This window comes from Lissotriton vulgaris, chromosome 3_1 (assembly GCF_964263255.1).
Source record: "Lissotriton vulgaris chromosome 3_1, aLisVul1.2, whole genome shotgun sequence".
In the NCBI taxonomy this organism is placed as follows: domain Eukaryota; kingdom Metazoa; phylum Chordata; class Amphibia; order Caudata; family Salamandridae; genus Lissotriton; species Lissotriton vulgaris.
In genome coordinates, this window is record NC_141689.1 from 1,825,724,453 (window position 1) to 1,825,744,865 (window position 20,413).

The window sequence follows — 20,413 nt, forward strand, 5'->3', positions numbered from 1 at the left end:
CAATCTTAATGGCCTTAAAGGCGTTCAAAGTACATCTGTGCAACAAAGTCGTGTTGATCCGGACGGACAACATGACGGCCATGTACTACATTCAGAAGCAGGGAGGCACACACTCTCCGCAGCTGTCTCATCTGGCTCAGAGCATGTGGAAGTGGGCCATTCAGAGGAACATCTTCCTCATGGCGGAGCATCTCCCGGGCAAAGACAACCAGATGGCGGACCTGCTCAGCAGGCACAGTCATCAAATGCACGAGTGGGAGATACATCCATCAGTACTCCGACCGTACTTCCAAAGGTGGGGTCATCCAGAGATAGACCTGTTCGCCACAAAGGAGAACGCAAAATGCCAAAGCTTCGCCGCCAGATTCCCACACCCGCAATCACAGGGCAATGCGATGTGGATGAACTGGTCAGGCAGATTTGCGTACGCTTTTCCCCCAGCACCTCTGATACCGCTGGTGGCACGCAAGCTCCGGCAGCACTCGATGACTCTCATCCTGGTTGCTCCGACGTGGGCTCGCCAACCATGGTACACCACGTTTCTAGAACTGTCCGTGGTACCGCATCAAAGGCTTCATCTCACTCCCAGCCTTCTGACGCAGAGCCATGGCGACATTCAGCACCCAGATCCGCAACAGCTCAACCTGGCGATCTGGCTCCTGAAGTCCTAGAGTTTGGCTACCTCAATCTTCCTCCCGATTGCATGGACATCATTCGGGAAGCAAGGAAGCCCACTACGAGAGCTTGTTATGCGGCTAAATGGAAGAGGTTTGTCATCTACTGTGTTAACCACGATATTGACCCGCTGGATGCTTCCATTCAAAACATCATTTGTTACCTGTTCCATCTGTATCAATGCAATCTGGCGTACTCTTCCATCCGCATTCACCTGTCTGCTATGGCAGCATACCTCCAGAATAGGCAACACCTGTCACTCTTTAAGGTCCCTGCTATCAAGGCCTTTCTGGAAGGACTCAAAAGAGTCATTCCACCAAGGACCCCACCAGCTCCAGAATGGAACCTCAATGTGGTTCTTACAAGGCTGATGGGTCCTCCCTTCGAGCCACTGCACTCTTGTGAGCTTCAGTTTTTGACTTGGAAGGTTGCGTTCATAGTAGCAATTACATCGCTACGGAGGGTTAGCGAGCTGCAGGCGCTCACCATCCAAGAACCTTTCTTCCAAGTACATGCTAACAGGGTGGTGCTCCGCACTAACCCTAAATTCCTACCCAAGGTAGTATCTCAATTCCACATAAACCAGACAATTGAGTTGCCGGTGTTTTTCCAAAACCCAGAAACGCTGGCGGAGCGGATGCTCCACACCCTTGATGTTAAGAGAGCCTTGATGTACTATGTAGACAGGACAAAAGATTTTCGCAAAACCAAGCAGCTTTTTGTTGCTTTTGCCACACATCACAAGGGAAACGCTATCTCCAAAGCTGGGATCGCTAGGTGGATAGTGAAATGCATTCAGATCTGTTACGCTAAAGCTAAGCGCACTCTCACTATCCCACCAAGGGCCCACTCCACCAGGAAGCTGGGGGTCTCTATGGCTTTCCTAGGTTACATTCCCTTAGAAGATATCTGTAGAGCAGCCACATGGTCTACCACACATACTTTCACTAAACACTTCTGTGTAGACGTGCATTCCAAACAGCAGGCAGCTGTTGGTCAGGCTGTTCTCAAAACACTTTTTCAGACTGCTGCAGCTGGCACGGGCGGCCGCCGCTAATGGAGGGACTGCTATGTATTCTATGCACAGATATGAATTCAGCAGCCCACATGCCTCGAACTGCAAATGCTACTTACCAGTATGCATCTGTTCTTGGCATGTAGGGCTGCTGACATTCATATCGCCCACCCTCCTCCCCGGCGCCTGTAGCAGCTGCAGTATTTCATTCATATGTATATATGTATATGCTCATAGCATGGTCATCACTCACATACTTCACTCCATCTCTGCCAATGGCTAAAAATAATCTGGGGATGGAGGCGATGCCCATGCGCACTGTAGTCCAGGGGAGGAGCCACCTATCTCGTGATACTTCGAAGACTCTTCCAGGACAACAATGTGCAATCATCCGGACCCAACACTAGGCGGCGATCTATGCACAGATATGAATGTCAGCAGCCCTACATGCCAAGAACAGATGCATGCTGGTAAGTAGCATTTGCACTCCCACCACACCCTAATACGCAGACTTCACAATGCAGGGATCTAGGACAAGGCCCTCGACTGGATCAGCTCCTTCCTCTCTGGCCGAATGCAGCGGGTCAGACTCCCCCCTTTCGTCTCGAACCCTTCATCAACCACCTGCGGAGTCCCTCAGGGTCCTCCCTCAGCTGGACGCTCTTCAACTTCTACATGGCGCCGCTCGCCCCATCGTCAAAACATGTGGACTCAACATTGTGTCATACGCAGACAACACCCAACTCATCCTCTCCCGAACCAACAAACCCGACACCGCCAGACACAACTTTCGAGAAGGCATGGAAGCCGTCGCCAAATGGATGAAAAACAGCTGCCTACAACTAAACACCAAGAAGTCGGAAGAACTCATCATGGGCCCAAACCCCAACGCCTGAAATGACACCTGGTGGCCCCCGCCCTCGAAAACCCGCCCACCCCCACGGACCACGCACACAACCTGAGAATCATCCTGGACTCCACGCTCAAAATGGACCGCCAGATCAACTCAGTCTCGTCCTCCTGCTTCCACACCCTCCGCCTCCTACTTAAGACCTTCAAATGGATACCCATTAAACACAAAAAGACCGTCACTCACGCCCTGGTCACTAGCAGACTAGATATGGCAACTCACTGCGCCGAAATAAGAAAAAACCTCACCGCAAGCTACAGAACATCCAGAACGCCGCCGCAAGACTGGTCCTCAACCTGCCAAAACACTGCCACATCTACCAGCACCTGCGCACACTGCACTGGCTCTCCATCGAGGAAAGAGTCCCCTTCAAGATGCTCACCCACGCACACAAGGCCCTCCACAACACCGGACCAGCATACCTGAACAGCCGACTCAAATTCCACGCACCCCAAAGGACCCCACGATCAACCCAGTTGTCCTACGCCGTGGTCCTACGCACCAGAAAAACGAGATTGGGAGGCCGATCCTTGTCCTTCCTCGCAGCCAAAACCTGGAATGCCCTTGTACTGCACCTCAGACAGACAGCATCGCTTCCCATCTTCGTAAGAAACCTCAAAACCTGGCTCTTCGACAGACCCCTCCGTGATGGACTGGAGCCTGCAAGCCCCCACCGCCTTGAAACCGTTACGGGTGAGTAGTCGCGCTTAATAAACGCCTGATTGATTGACATACCGGTGACTTGGGCATTGGGCCAGACCTTGCGCAACTGCATCTGTCCCAGCCTTAGGAGGGTAGCCTCCAATCTTCAGACAGCGTGCTTGCTCCCCCCAGCATCAATAAGGCGGAGGGGGGACTGTAGCCAGCGCTCCCCACCCGCGGATAACCGGAGCGGCGGAGGCGCTGGGCTGGAGCCAGGCGGAATACAGCGCAGCAAGTCCCAGTGATCAGGAATGAGGACACAGTACCCTGGTGGGCTCCAGGAGCCCCAACCCAGAAGGCAACATGGGCAAAGACAGAGGTGCCCGCACGGGGGGGTCCGAACATCATCACCCAATACACTACGCTACACCATCCCCCTCAACGCATCACGCGACAAACAACAGGGGGAGATGAAGATAACGGGAAGAGTGGCGCCGAACTCTCACGGGCTGAGCCAATTCAGGGTTTGTGGAAGGCACTGGAGAATCATATAGAGACAGTATCCATAGATGTCAATCTCCTGCGGGCGGACCTCCGTAAAGTAGCCAAAAAGGTAGCAGAGGAAGACATTTCAGAACTTAAGGGCACAGTGGTAACCTTGATGAGGCAAGTGGCTCAAATATCCTCCACAACAAAGGCCCTGGAGCGCTGGGTGGAAGATGCAGAGGGCCGGGCCAGACGCAGCAACATTTGTGTGCTGTGCTTTCCCGAGAGGGCTGAGGGGAGATCAACAGAGCAGCTCCTTCAGCAGTGGATCAAAACTCATCCAATGGGTCTATGGAACTTCTTTGCTATAGAAAGGGCGCACAGGGACTTGGTACTCCCGCCGCTGCCGGAAACTCTTCTGATCGCATTCATTGCAAAAATACTGGATTACAGGGACAGGGAGTGCATCCTGTGGGCAGGTAGAGAACAACAGGAAATATGTTATGAAAATAACAAAATATCCATATATCCTGATTGCACTAAACAAGTGCAGGAGCAGATGAAGTCATTTCTTGGAGTCGAGCGGAAGTTAAGGGACATGCACCTTCAATACATGCTACTATATCACGCTAAGCTCAGGGGAAGGTGCACTTCTTTGAAACTCCTGAGGAGGGATAGGAATGGTTGGGGGTCCGTGGGTATGCGCTCCCCGCGGAAGCAGCTGGACTGGAGGCAGCGATAGGGCACCGGACAATCACAGAGAGTCCGGTGCAAGGTGAGTGGAGTGCAGACCCCAGACGCAGACGCAGACCCTGACCCAGACCCAGACCAAAGAGTTACAGTTGGGGACAACGGCACCATCCTAATGAGCACTGATGTACCACCGAGCTTGGGCATGGAGAGGGAACCAGCGACTTTGAATGATGGAGAGTAGACACAGTTGCTGGAACAGACAGCTGACGTGGTCCCAGAAACCCTGCTTGAACAGGAAACAGATGCGGCAGAGGAGTAAGGGCCAGGAGACCAGCGCAGGGGTGGTGGTGGATCTGGATGTATGGACTAAATGCTTAGCCGAAAGTTGAGGGTTGGGTCAGAATTGTCTGGCTCAGCGGGTACGTTGGACTGCTGAAAGGGAATTCCAGTGGCTGGTGCATAGGGGGTTCCACCCTTGGGTCTAGTTGATCTTGGCACTAGGGCACAAATCTATGACTAGGTCATCAGACCTTGGCATGTCTAGTCAGGTAGGTCTGATCAGCCTGTCCTGTGGTGGATGAGAGTGATGGCCCCAGTTGGGCAACCTAGGGTAACGTGTGCGTCCTGGCACGTGTTAGGGGTAGACATTAACAAATGCACTGTTGCTTGTATGCCCGTGGATGGGGGGTGGGGTTTAATTTCTGGAGGTTCCCTTGTCCCACTTCGTATTGAAGGTGTACACCTTAAGAGGTCAGCTATGGGTAGGCAGGGACTAGCATTAGGCGCGGCACGAGATTATTCTGTCATGGAGACAGAGTTTAGATTCCTAACCTGGAATGTTCCGGCCTGGGCACTTAAACGAAGAGGCATAGGGTGTTAACCTTTCTAAAACATCACCACATATCCATAGCGTGCCTCCAGGAAACACACCTGGATGACAATGGTGCTGCCAAGGTAGCCAAATAGTGGCGAGGCCAAACACATCATTCCTCCTGCTCTACAAATGCCAGGGTACAATGATTTGGGTGGCTCCGGGCATACCGTTCACCCCAACTGCGAGTCTGATATAAACGGCCGGTATGTCCTTCTGTGAGGCACGCTACACGGCAGAGAGATTACTATCCTGAACGGGAAACATCCTTTACAACGCAACTTTCACCACGCAGTGCTTTTACATCGAAACTTTTACAACGCAAACCATTACAACGCATTGCGCTGGTGGGGCGCTCTAGGATAGGGAATATATTTAATTTACTATCCAACACCTTCCCTACTATCCACGGGGACTGGAGTTGGAATAGTAAATTAAACTATTCACTATCCAGCACCCCTCAACACTATGCGTTGTAAAGGCATGCGTTGTAAAAGTTGCGATGTAAAAGCATGCGATGTAAAAGCATGCGTTGTAATGTCATACATCCTCCTGAACACATACGCTTCGAACACTGATGATCCCATGTTTTCCAAGTCATCCGGGAACTATTGGCTAACGAATTAGACGCCCCGTTCATATGGTTGGTAGATTTCAATTTCGTCCTTGATTCTGAGCTGGATAGGCATCCCCCAAAATTTGGAACTAAACCAAGAATGACAAAAAAGTTCTGAGACGTCATGCATGAGTTGGGTGTTCGGGACGTCTGGCGGGAGGTCCACCCCACCCACACACTTTTCCCGGGTCATTCACTTACTCACAGAACGCACAGTAGGCTAGACCGAGTTCTGGTCTTGAGTACTCCAACTTTTTCTGACGCAGAAATAACCCACTTGGCACATTTCCTGTCTGACCATGTCCCGGGGCGTTGCTTAGTGAGGTGGGGGACTCCAATGCTGGGTCTGAGGGGATGGAGATTTTTGCTGGATATACTTGAAGATTCGGTGGGGAGGGCCGCCCTTTCAAAGGTGGTAACTGATTACTTGGCTGGGAACTGGGAGGGACCAGCTGGGAGGGCAACCTAGTTGGAGGCCCTCAAGGAGGTGGCATGGGCCGTTTTGGGTCTGGTGTGTGGAGTGAGAAGACAGCTACTGGGGAACTTGATAGGGAAGAGAAAGCCCTAGCTGCGATCCAGACGAGGGATCCGATGGACTTGGATACGGGTGATATAGCGGATATCTGGGACAGACTAGACAAGCGAGAGGCAGCTTTCCGAGGGGGACAAATCAGGGCGTCTCCTGGCTTGGATCCTGCGCAGGGAACAGACGACCCCACTGACAACCACTGTGATGGCTGCGGGAGGGAATATAGTCCACACCAGAGCAGGAATACTGGAGGTTTTCCAATGGCATTTAAAGCGGGTTTACACTGCAAACCCAGGGGTGACAGTGTCTGGACTTTTGCCCATGGGTGTGACAGAATTGGATGCTAAAATCACTGTTGATGATATCCTAGAGGCACTGCGAGCTATGCTGGGTACCAAGGCCCCATGGGCTGATGGTTTTCCAGTGGCCTTTTTACAGGCGCATTCAAACCCGCTGGCATCGTGTTTGAGGAGGCCTTTGAGACTGGGCTGCTGCCCGCGACCTTGCAAGAGGGCGAGATAGTTATGCTGCTTAAACCTGGGGGAAACGACAGAGATCCCGCGGCGTATCGGCCCCTCACCATGATAAATTCAGGTATCAAAATACTCTGCAAGGTCTTGGCAGCCAGACTGACCCGCACATAGCACACCTAGTTCCAGAGGACCAGTGCGGATTCAAGTCAACTCGCAGCACGGGTATGAACATCAGAAGGCTGATGCACCTTCTGCACGAAATGCGACACAGCAGCGAGGAGCTAGCTCTGGTGTCCATAGACTTAGAAAAAGCATTAGATTCGGTGGACTGTGGTACCTACTAGAGGTGCTCAGGGTTGCCGCCTTTGGTCGTTGGTTCCGCCGCTGGGTGTAGATACTGTATAAGGCACCAAGTGCCAGGGTCCGAGACACAGCAGTTCGTAAGGGTGGTGGCTTGAGTCGGTACGCGACAAGGCTGTCCACTATCGCCGCTAATATTCACCCTGGCAATTAAGCTGCTGGCGATCCGGGCGCGCAGGAAATGGGGGCTCTGGAGCATTAGCACGGGTGGAATTCCACTCATTATATCTCTGTATGCAGACAATGCTTTGTTTTACGTCTCCTCGCCTCAGGATGCCATCCCGAAGCTCCTTCAGGTATTGAAGGAGTTTGCGGGTGTTCAAGGTTGCCGCTAAATGCGCACACATCATTGCTCTTTTCGTTGGCTCGGTGGGCCAGCCTTCCCCGGGCCGATCTCCCACAGCTGGGTCTGCAATGGGAGACGGAGCACTTCATGAACCTGGGTATACAAGTGGCAATAGAGGATGCACCACTACTGCAACTCAACGTCTACAAGACGATTGACGCTCTAAAGCGCTCAGAGAGCCTCCCTCTATCCTTAATGGGCAGACTGGCGGTGGCCAAAATGGTGATGCTGCCCTGCTATCTATCATTGTTACAAAACGTGTTATGTTCCATACCCAGGTGGATATTCAGAATGCTGGACTCCATACTAATAGAACTTTACTGGGCAGGACGCATAATCAGAGTAGCGCTTGCCACACTGACCGGCACATAAGAAGAAGGCGGTCTTGAGGAATCGAGACTTGATCTTTATTATTTTACCACACAGCTTCAGCACGCTGCTCGTTGGCTAGACCAAGGGGACAATTGGGAGAAGGGGTTGCTATGCGATAGGACACCAGCTGTTAGCATGCCGGCATTGTTGCTGGAGGTAGCGGCAATATCTGAAGCAGTCCCATACGTGGTGAGGCAGACTGCGTGCATTTGGCAGACCTCTGTGCAGCGAATCTTAGAGCGTTCTCCGTTTCACCAGGAGCTTTCTGTGCAGGACCTCACCACGGTTAGGAGGGTGATGTCCAGCATGTCATATCGGGCATGGCAGGAGGGGGGATGCGATATGCTTGCGGACCTGTATCAAGGCGCGAGCTTTATCACTTACGAACAGGTGTGCGGAGACTTTGGGTTGGGGCAGGGTCAATACTTGCAATATGCCAGACTGTCCAACGTATTTAAAGAGATATGGCCCACATACCCCTCGAACCCGAAACACACCCTAACCTTCGATGTAATGCTTACATGCAGAACTAGTAGATGCCTCATTTTCCTGTTGTATATGTCCATGAGGTCAGATGCGTTGGAGCCGCCAAAAGGGCGTTGGCTGCATGGAACGCAGATCTGGAGGAGCCCCTGGAGGTCGGATACTGGAGGACAGTGGGCACGCTCACACGCACTACCTCTTGCAGTGCACTCTTTAGGCTGCTCCTTCATAATTATGAGCACCGTACATTTATGACCCCAGAGAGATTACATTGCATGGCTCTGCAGAGAACCAACTCGTGTTGTAGGTGCCACATGAAAAGGGCCATTTTCCTGCATCTGGCCTGGGAGTGCCCTGAAGAGCGGCTCGTCTGGACAGGGGTGGTAGAGAGTGTAAGGAGAAGCGTTAGTGGTCGTGTGAAATTGACGGCAACCCTGTCTGCTGGGGCTCATACTTAAACTTAAAAAACTAAGCAAGATAGCATACAAGCTTCTGTAACTCATCCTAGTGCTAGCTCAGCATAGAATAGCGATTGTCTGGATTGGAGTACAGGCTCCTGAGATCACAGCGTGGCTGAGAGGTGTGCACGAGTCGACACTAGCGAAGGTGGTGCATGTGAAAGTGTGATGCAGATATGAAAAGCTAGAGGAGGATTTATGGGCATGGAGGGAACGCTGCCATGACTTGCTGGTCGAGGAGCCTCCGGGAACCCACAAAGTACATTTGGGGCGGAGATAGTACAAGCTCAGAAGGGTAGAGGGATTAGATGTTTTTCATGCGTGGGGGAACTACTATGTGATTGCTCATGCTCAGTGTAATTGTTGGTATGGCAACCAATGTGCCAAAATCTATACTATCAATGAATGCTGACATTGGATAGTACACCTGTTTTGTGTGTTAGTAAAACCTACAAATAAAGTTAATTTAAAAAAAGCTCTACACCTACTCCCTCCTGTAGTGGTGAGGATTTTATGGGGCAGGGCGTCTGAGTAGGTCGAACATAAACTGTAATTCAGTTTTCAGATATTGATAAAGCAGCAACACGTGGTAATAGACTGGAGATCTTCTTCCTGTAACTTAAACTATAACACAGCATTCAGTTTTCTTTAGCTTGCTGGCATCAGAGAGCTCAGTCAGTGAGCTTCTGGTCAGTCATTTTCCACCTTGGTTGATATTTTATTGTGAGTGTTAGACCTGGCACCATTGGTGTGAGTCTCCCTTCCATTTTTGCTGTTGTTTCCTCTGTTTTTGCTGGTATTAGATGCTCTGGGCGCTGTGCCACTGCAATTCAGTGCCACAGCGCAAATGCTCCCTATGTAAATATGCTTGTGAATTGGTATGGCCTCACTAAGAGAGAGGAATTTTACAAAGTACTGAAGGCCTGGCTAGAAGCCAGGGAGGCTCCTTACAATGTGGGAGGGCCTGGGGAGGAGGGAGAGAATGTGGGAGAGCAGCAGGTGGAAGTGGTCGATTTGATTGGTGAAAAAGCACTGTCTAGCCCGGGCACAAGTGTGTCCTCAAGGGGTCTGTCTCCGAAGGAGATGGAGGACAGGGAGAGAGATAGGAGGCATAATATGGAGATGGCTAGGCTCAAGATGGAAGGTCAGAGGGACCTAGAGAACAAGAAGCTAGAATTTGAGATGATGAAGATGAAGTTTGAACATGAGAGAGTATTGAGGGAGTTAGAGATCAAGGCCAAGAGTGTAGAGATCTCCCCCTCTGGTGGCAGCATACCGGCAGTACATAATGAGAGTAGAGTGTACATCCCCAAAGAGGTTATTAAGGATTTCCACAAAAGTGAAGATATTGGACAATGGTTTGCAGCATATGAGTTAGCTATGGTGTCCCACCGGGTCCCTGAGAAGGATTGGGGAGCGGGGTTGTGGGGACGCTTTGTTAGTGAGGGGAGGGATACCTTGTTGGACCTACCCCAAGAAAGTAGAATGGTTTATGCTCACATGAAGGAGACTTTGATGACCCGCTATAGTTTAACCCCTGAAATGTATAGGCAGAGGTTTAGGACCTGCAAGAAGTTAGAGGGCACCACATGGGTTGAATATGTGTCTTTTTTTTGCAGAGCAATGGAGCGCTGGGTAAAAAGTAGCAAAGTAGAAACTTTTGAGTAACTGTATGATTTAATTGCCTGGGAGCATTTATCTAGTAACTGTTTTCCTGAGCTACACCATCACCTGATTGATTGCAAGCTAACTAACCCTAGGAAGCTTGCTGAGAAGGCGGACCGCTGGGTGAGCACCAGGGTTCGCAAGGGTCCAGTGGGAGATTTCTCCAGAGGTGGGCAGGGTCCCCAGCAGAGAAGTGGGGGGGACAGGGGTAAACCAAGGGAAGTTCCAAGAGGGCCCCAAAGTAATCCCCAAGGGAACCAAGCAGTGGTTTCCCAGCCTCCCCAGGAACAGAGGTCAGGGCCCCCGACAGGTAGGCCTGTTCAGAGGGGACCCCCTACTTGTTTTAAGTGTGGTCAAGTGGGCCACCGGTATTTTGAGCCCCAGTGTCTCATGAAGGACCACCCCACACCACCCCGGGTGCCACCCCGCCAGCTTGCTAGTGTAGCCCTGGGAGAGAAAGAGATGAACGCCCCAGAAGGGTGGGATCCCGTGGAGTTAACCCTTGTTTCATTAGGAGACTTTGAGATGGTCCCTAAGCCCTCTCTGCCTGAGAACACTAAGAAGTACAGACAGTGGGTGACCATCAATGGCCATAGAGTGGAGGCTCTAAGGGACACAGGAGCCAGTGTAACTGCTGTCCGCTCCCGGTTGGTGTCCAAAGAGCAGGTTGTCCCTCATGCATTCTACCCTGTAGTGTCAGCAGACAACTCAGAGAGCCAATGTATCAGGTTCCCTTTGAGTGGGGGGGGGGGGGTCTCAGGAACTCTTCAGGTAGCTGTCAGGCCCACCATGCCTGTAGACTGTCTGTTGGGCAATGATTTGGAGAGCTCCCCGTGGGCTACGGTGGAGAGAAGAGCTCATTTGCAAATGTTGTGTCTGCAGGAGTGGGCATGTGCCACCACCAGGTCCATGCAAAAAACACAGTTGATGGTCAGAATGCAGAACAATGTCATACATTCACCCTAGTACAGAGATCTGGGCCTAAATCCATTGTTTTTTGCACTCCACACCACCCCAGTTTAGACATGGCCATATACAAATCAGTCTGACCCTGTGCCTCATGGGAACAGCCCAGCCCGAACTGCCAAGCCATGCCTTCCCTGGACCGGAAACAAGCTTCCGAGGACCGTTTTCTGGCATTCCAGCCGTCTTCAGCCCGGCTTGCTTGAATCCAGTGGTGTGGAGTGCATGGGACTCACGTCTGAGCATACCCATTCCACTCAGGGTGACAAATGCAAAAACCACAGTTGATGGACAGAATGCAGAACAATGTCATACATTCACCCCAGTACAGAGATCTGGGCCTAAATCCATTGTGTTTTGCACTCCACACCACCACAGTTTAGACATGGCCATATGCAAATCAGTCTGACCCTGTGCCTCATGGGAACAGTACAATCCGAACTGCCAAGCCATGCCTTCCCTGGACCGGAAACAAGCTTCCGAGGACCGGTTTCTGGCATTCCAGCCGTCTTCAGCCCGGCTTGCTCGAATCCAGTGGTGTGGAGTGCATGGGACTAAGGAGGGTGTTGAGAAGGATTTGGAGCCTGAAAGTATGGCCCAGGTCCCTGCCTCAGAGAGAAAGGGCAGGGTGCCCTGAAAGCCGGCCCCCTTGGTTCCTGTGGCCCAGGAGGGAGCAGACCCCTAGGGGGATGCCCTGGAGCCTACCGGGGAACAGAGTACCCACCTGGGAGACCTGCCTGAGCTGACCCATTGGCAGCAGGAAGGGTGGCCCACCTGGGAGGAGTTTTGTGAGCAGCAAAGAGTTTGCCCTTCTCTTGAGGGTCTGCGGTGACAGGCCGCAGCCCAGGCAGCAGGTGACCAGTCTGGTTCACATCTGATTTATTGGGAGAACGGTCTCCTGTACAGCGAGCCTAAGGCTGCTGAGCTGGGGGCAGCCCGTGTGCTGGTGGTGCCCACATGCTTCAGAGCCTTCCTACTGGGGTTGGCTCATGACATTCCATTGGCAGGACATCTGGGGCAGACCAAGACCTTTGAGAGGCTGGTCACCCACTTTTATTGGCCCCAGATGCGCCAGAGTTCAGACACTCATTGCAGGACATGTGAGACTTGCCAGGCATGTGGGAAGATCAAGGCCCCACTCCAGCCCTTTCCAGTTGTTAATGCCTACTCGCTCGAATGGGGTACTGACATTGTGGGGCCTCTGGATCCCGGAAAAGCCATGGCCAACAGGTTTATCCTGGTCCTGGTGGACCATGCCACCCGGTACCCTGAAGCCATCCCACTCAGGACGGTGACAGCCCCCGTGGTGGGGCGTGCACTGATGGGGAACTTCTCCTGTGTGGGGTTCCCCCGAGAGGTGGTGTCTGACAGGGGGACCAACTTCATCTCCCAGTACATGAAGTCCCTGTGGAAGGAGTGTGGGGTAACTTATAAGTTCACCACTCCTTACCACCCCCAAGGAAATGGTCTGGTTGAAAGATTCAACCAGACCTTGAAGGGCATGATTATGGGCCTAGAGGAGCCCCTGAGGCGTAAGTGGGACGTCCTCTTCCCATGCTTGTTGTTTGCCTACCGTGAGGTGCCACAGAAGTCCTTAGGGTTCAGTCCCTTTGAACTGCTCTATGGCCATCTGATAAGAGGGCCTCTGAGTCTGGTCAAGGAAGGCTGGGAGCAATCTCCCAGGAAACCGCCCCAAGATGTGTTCAACTACATCTTGGCCTTCAGGAATCAGACTCGGCGTTTCAGAAAAATTTATGAGGCAAATCTGGAAGCGAGCCAGGAGGAAATGAAACGCTGGCATGACCAGAACACCACTCTGGTCGAGTTTCAACCTGGTCAGAAGGTTTGGGTACTGCCCCAGTGGAGCCTGGTGCGCTCCAAGATAAGTGGACCGGTCCCTTTGAGGTGGTGGAGCGCAAAAGTCCAATTACCTACTTGGTGGACTTTCAGTCTCCAGGAACCCCTTGTCCTGCATGTGAACCGCCTGATGCCCCATTTTGCGAGGACTGAAGTGGGCATGCATCTTGCCAAAGATGCTGGAATGGAGGAGGAGAGTGAGCCTCTTCCTGACCTCGGGTGTGCAGGAGAGAAGGATGGAGGATGTGGTCCTCTCCACCACACTGATCCCTGAGCAGCAGAGGGATTGTCACCAGCTATTGGTGCAATTTCCTGATTTGTTTTCCCTGGTGCCAGGTGTCACTGAGTGGTGTGTCCATGATGTGGACACCGGAGACAGTCCTCCTGTCAAGCACAAGGCTTACCGAGTGACTGTCCGGGTCAGGGCCTACATTAAGGAGGAGGTCTCAAAAATGTTTGCCTTAGGGGTGATTGAGTCCTCTAGCAGCCCATGGTCCAGCCCCGTGGTCTTGGTGCCAAAAGCTGCTGCGCCTGGTGCTACCCCTGAATTCAGATTCTGATTGGACTACCGAGTTCTCAATTCGGTCACGTAGACCGTTGCGCACCCCATCCCCAGAGCTGATGAGCTCATAGATCGGTTGGGGGCTACCCGATACCTCAGCACGTTTTATCTGACGTCTGGGTACTGGCAGATCGCCTTAACTGATGGGGCCACGGAGAGTTCAGCATTCTCCACCGCAGATGGGCACTACCAGTTTCATGTGATGCCCTTTGGAATGAAGAATGCCCCTGCCATCTTTCAGAGTTTGGTCAACCAGGTGATGGCTGGGCTGGAGGATTTCAGTGCTGCCTACCTGGATGACATTGCAGTATTTAGTTCCTCCTGGGAAGACCACCCGCGCCACCTTTGGGAAGTGTTGATGGCGCTGCGCAGAGCAGGCCTCACAATCAAGGCCAGTAAGTGCCAGATTGGGCAGGGTTCTGTGGTGTATTTGGGACACCAGGTTGGGAGTGGCCAGGTGGCACCCCTACAGCCTAAGATTGAAACCATCCTGGCATGGGAGCCCCCCAGGACCCAGACCCAGGTGAGAGCCTTCCTAGGTCTCACCGGTTATTACAGGAGGTTTGTCAAGGGGTATTGCAACATTGTTGCCCCCTTGACTGAGCTGACTTCCAAGAAGCAGCCTAAGATTGTGAATTGGACTGACACCTGTCAGAAAGCTTTTGATGCCCTCAAGACTGCCATGTGTACAGCACCCGTCCTCCAGGCGCCCAATTTTGCTAAGGAATTTCTTGTCCAGACAGACACTTCAGAGCATGGGGTGGGGACTGTTCTGTCACAGATCAATGAGGAGGGCTGGGACCAACCTGTAGCCTTCATCAGTAGGAGGTTACTTCCCCGGGAACAGAGGTGGAGTGCAATTTAGAGGGTTTAGAGGGGCAAGGCAGGCTGAGTCAGACCTGGGTTGAATAGAGAGATCTGCATTGAGTAGTGGGGAGGGGTAGCTCCTTGTCCTGAATAGGGTTGTGCCTGGCAAGGTGAATGCTGGCTCCACCTCCTACTATGCGTCTGATGGCAGACCCCTTGTTTCTGAAAGGAAGACTGCACCCTGGTAAACAAAGTGCTCCTGGCCTGAGCAGAACTGGTTCTGGCTGGGTTCAGTGACTTGAGACTTCTGAGAACAAAGACTTTTGGGGTATAAATATCTGTGCCCAAACCCCTACAATTTGTATTGCTCCTGGATGTCAAGAGGAACCTCTGTCCGTGTTACTGAAGGAATCTTCAGGAGAGAACTGTCCCTGTGCTTGTGTGCTGTTTCTGGGATTGGCCTGCAGTAATTCCCCTTGGACTTAGAAGAATAGGGAAAAGGACTTTTGAGAGATTTTTATTTTTGCTAAAGCAATCACCCAAGGGCTAGAAGAGAGCTAGCCTCCTGCTGGAGTCACAGGCACATCTGACTCCCCCACCAGCCTCCTGATTCCTCCCAGCGAGGATTTCTTTCTGCCGGTGAGGCCCCTGTGAGTTCCAGAGCCTCTAGTTCTACTACAGAGAAAAGAGAGATGAAAATCATCGCTGACGCCGTTTGCGAGCCGCTGCAGCTGAAGAGCGTAAGAAAAATCCACACGCCGCTGCCGCAGAGCACTCGCAAACCAAAGATCATCGCATCGCACGCTTGCGGGCCCCAAAGGGCTCGCTAACCTCAGAGATCATCGCATCGCACTTTTTCGGGCTTTTCGAAGGCTCGCTGACCCTGGATCATCGCAGCGCGGACGCCGTGCGTCCGCCATTTTCCTCGCATCGCACCTGGATCATCGCTTCTTCGCGGAGCGCCATTTTCTTTCATCGCAACGAGCTAGCACACACAACAGGATCAGCACATCATCCTCCCTCGCGGCAATGATTCAACGCATTGCTGGCCTAGCGTGAGGAAACCTGTCGCTTTGTCCGGCACGCACCAGCAGCCCGGCGCATCATCCTCCCTTGCGGCCAGAATTCAACGCATCCCCGGCCTAGTGTGGGGAATATCATCGTACAGCTCCTTTGCGAACTTTTGTTTGTTTTGCTACGAAATTCAGGTACTTTGTGAGTAAAAGGGTCGCAGAGACCCCTGCTTTGAACTGAACCCGTATTTGAACACTTTGAACTCTTTTTCCATCCTTTCAAGAGTAACCCCCTTTTTCAGTATTGTGGCTTTTTACCGTTATTGGCCTTGTGTTAAGTCTATATATATATAAAGATACTTATTTTTTATAACTACTTGTGTGGTGTCCCTTTGTAGTGTCCTTCACTGTGTTACTGTGTATGATCATAAATGCTTTACACACTGCCTCTGAGATAAGCCTAACTGCTCGTGCTACGTTACCACAGGGTTGAGCAGGGGTTATCAAAGGTTTAGCCCCCTTACTCTGACTTAGGAAGAAGGGTCTCTACTTGGACTGTGGCCAGCCACTGCCAACTAGAGACCCCCATTTCTAACAGTGAGTATCAGCTTTGCTATACTTTATTTGTAGTTTAAAGTCTAAATTAGTGGTGAGTGTGCCAATGTTAACTAGTAAAAAGAAGATGGTATGGAAACAGTCCTTATGTTTGAGTGGCAAAAAACTGACTATGCACAATGTCCCTAGTGATATAGTGATTCCTGTTGCAAATGTAGTACAACTTATCTGTGATCTAATGACTGTTGACGCAGAGTTTGCCATATATTGACTCCCGATGTGGAGCTTTGGATGTATAAGGGGACTGTGCAGAATTAATAAAGTGCTTTTTGTAGGACTGAGGGTAAGGAGTTTAGAGAAGGGTGTGATAAACATAGTCTGGCATGCAGCATTTTCAAATGAACCATTTAATCATGTTTTAATAAATATAATATTTTGGAAATGTGCCATCACCAAACTCCATTAGTAGTTTTAGACACATTTCTTGAATACAAATGTTCAGTTGAAAATTGTTCTAGATTTAAAAAAATCATCAAATACACCATCACGCTAGACATGTTAGTTTGTACAGGTGTGTACACATCTGCAAGTTAGACATTGTCTCCCTACTGACTTTGACCTGCAAGATGTGGCTAATCAGTTTCTTTATGACATGATCTCCTGATAAATATGCAATGCCATTTCCCGTGTTTTCTAAAATACCTTTATTAAATTAAATGTCTTATTGGATTGAAGTTTTAATTGCATTCGAATGTATGACTTTCAATCTAGTTCAAGCATTTGTGGTGTACTAAAGTTATTACATTTCAGGACTGAATGCTTTTTAACATTTTTTCTTTGCATTTTCCCTGGGTATAGTTTGCCATGTACTGCCTTGTGCTGTTTTATAAAGTATTAAAGGAGGAACTGAATCCAATCCAGCCTGTTGGCAAGTTCCTTTGTGTGAAGCTGGTTGTCTTTGTGTCATTCTGGTGAGTATATTTATCTTTCCAATACAAGTCTTTTTAGGTATGGCCTTTTAGACAGCTTTAGCTGTTCTACCTGACCAATGTTTTTCAAAATATATATATATTTATATAATATACAAGTATGTATAGGCATTTCGTCAGTTGTTTTTATCCATTAGTCTTTTACACTGTCAGCCACATTTTGCTCCCACCCACCACAGTATACAGCATTTCATTGACTACCCTCTGTGTTAATAAAGTCATTTGGCTAGTTCACAATGTGCACATCTGCTTTATAAATAGTTCTAGGACGGAAGGGACAACCTCTGCTTTATTCAGATAAAAAATATTTAAACAACTCATTGGTGCAGACCGTGATCGCTTGCCTCAGTGAAGAGCACTGCATTTTTCCAATGAATGTGTGGTAACTAGTTTCAAGTCCTTACCCCATGACATAAAATGACGACAGTGACTGCAGGCCCAAAAGTTCAGGTACATACAGTTAAAAATAAAATGTCATATGCATCTGATAGAGACATCTAGCCGCAGATTCCTTAACTTAGAATATCCCCATGCGTGAGACTGGTTGCGGAATTTTTTTGCAGCAGCACCTCTGCACGCCGGGGGACAACGCCACACAACCCCGCCCTGATGTCGTCCACATAGGTGACGTCCGCGAGGTCATATAAGTCCCTCCCGGCGCCCTGACGTCCGTTTCCTTCTTTTCCGCGTGCAACGCGGATCCGGAGTGAGCTCCTCTGGCCTGTTTTCCCGTCTGTAACAGTGTACAATGCCTTCGGGCTTTAAATCTTGTCATTTCTGTTCGCTGCAAAAGTCCGCGAAGGACCCGCATCTTATTTGTATGTGGTGTCTGGGCGAGCACCATGACTCCCCGGACTGTGAAGCCTGCCAACGTCTGAAACCAAAGTCTCGGCAGGAGCGCTGTATGAAGCTTCTCTCGGCAAGGCTGTCCTGGTCAGAGTCATCTCACACTCCGACCTCTTCGTCGACTGCAGGTCCCTCTACTGTTCGGTTCCGCCGTCGATCGCCCTCTGGGGTCTGGGGCCATCGTTCTCTACTTGGTAAGTCAAGGCGCTTGTCGCCTAGGTCTTCGGCCTCACCTTCTTCTGTTGTCAGGGGCACAACTTTCCGGACGTGTGCCCCCCTACTATCCACCTTTTCCGGGTGTGGGGACAACTCGGGCCCAAATGGAGGCCTATGCTATGGCTTTGCAGGCCTCCCTTGGGTCCTCTCCTGTTCCTGGGGCATCCTCTGGCACTCTGCTTCTTGTGGAGTCTCCGACTGACTCGCCAGCGGGTTCGCCCCCAGCGCCAATTGAGCCCTTGCCTCCCAGGAACGTCGGAGATGTGGCCTCGTTAGGGCGAGGCCCCGTTGGGTCCCCCTCTTCGACCCGCAGTGCCTCTACCACGCCGCATAGCCCCACGGGGCTCCCTGTGGCGCCGCAGGTGGTTGCCGTGCTTATACCCTTGACTTGAGCACACCTCAGCTTTCCGGGCAGGCAGCTGCCTGTCTGGAGCCGGGGTCGGCGCCGTCCCGGCGCCGAAGGCTACACCTCCTAGGCTCCGCCTCCACTCCTTTCTCTGGAATCGGAGCCTGTTCTGTATAAGGCCGAGGCGGCGCCAGAAGATTGCCTCGCCAGCCCTGGCACCCTCTCCTTCAGAGGGGGAGCTTGTCATAGTTTTGGCGCCGGACGGTACCAACTCGATGCCGGATGCTGCTGAGGAGGCGCAATCGCCGCCGAAACGCATTGTTTCGGGGCCGTGTCGACGCTGAGTTCTGGACTCTTCTATAGAGGCCTCTGGAGAGAGTTTGGCGCAGCCCTCCCCCCGACGTCACCGGAGCTAGTGTTACCTGTGCCCCCCTTGGAATATGTGTAGCCTCCTCAGGAGCTCCCAGATCCGGGACGCTGTACGCCTCCCCAGGAGCCCCGTCAGGATCCTCATTCTTCCATGGGGCTTCCTTCCGTGGGGCATTGGGTCAGCTTACACCCCTCCCCACTGATGAGCTGTTTTCCCCTCCACAGAGGGCTTCCGAGGCTAATGCAGCATTTTTTAAATTGGTCTCTTTGGCTACCCACATTTTCAATATGCAACCCCCTTCTACCCTTTTGTCTGCGGACCCCTTGCTTGAGGTACTCCTCCGTGGGTCTGGAAATATGGAGCCGCTTTTGCCTTCTGAGACTTTCCTTTATGATGCCCTCTTGGGTAACTGGGTCCGACTTGCTTCAGGTGACCCAGTAGCTCATTCAGTTTTGCACCGCCACCGTCCAGCTCCACATGATCCGGTCTGTCTTTTTGTGCACCCTGATGCGCAGGGGTTCGTGTTGCAGGCTGCCTTTCGTTCTCTGCCCCCTCTAACACTTCCTCCCTCTCTGGAGTCCAGGTGGCTAGAATCATGGGGTAGGAACGTCTTTGCATCCACTAGTGCTGCCCTACTGTCCTTAAATACAGTGTGTGTTTTGGCTCGGGCTACCTCTGCTCTGTGGGACTCTGCAGAGTCTTTGCATACTGCCACCTCTGAAGGTGCTCGTGTTGATCTCCTTTATCTCATCCGGGATGGCCGCGACCTTTCCGAATTCACAATCTGTTCAGCCGTAGATACTGCAGGGCTGAGGCATGGCGAGTTCTGTTGCCTTGAGGGGTCACGCTTGGTTGCGAGATAGCGTCTTCCCAGAAAATATCCGGGAGCGACTGGTTGACTTACCCTTTGATGGCGTTTTGCTCTTTGATGCTCATGCCGAGTCAGCGGCTTTCGTCCTCCCACTTAGGTCCTCTTAGACCTGTCTTCTGTGGTGGTACTTTTTCATTTTGCATCCTTTGGATGCGCTCTGTGTTTGCCATGGGCAGTGAGCATTACGTCTTCTTTTTCCTGTCAAAGGTGAATACCCTTTTATTGGCATTCCTTGGATGCGTTTTGCTTTGAGCTGCCTGTTGGCCTGCTGTGGCCGTGTTCCACAGGTTGCTGTGTCTGGTCCTCTGACTGTGGTATTGAGCTGGTGGTTCAACTCTGTAATGTCATACGGCTGGGAACTCATGATCCCGGGTTCAGTTTGTTACTGCGCTCCTTTGGCTTGCTTAATGCTCTAAGAGGTGTT

The 20,413-nt window shown here is 51.5% G+C and overlaps 1 protein-coding gene across 1 annotated transcript in view; it reads left to right on the plus strand.

The window, feature by feature from the left end:
• TMEM184C (transmembrane protein 184C) overlaps nt 1-20,413 on the plus strand; it is a 241,245-nt gene that overhangs the window by 103,663 nt on the left and 117,169 nt on the right. The window contains exon 7 of the mRNA XM_086962270.1: nt 17,210-17,322. Coding sequence (XP_086818396.1) covers nt 17,210-17,322 — 113 coding nt within the window. The remainder of the gene's footprint in view (nt 1-17,209; nt 17,323-20,413) is intronic.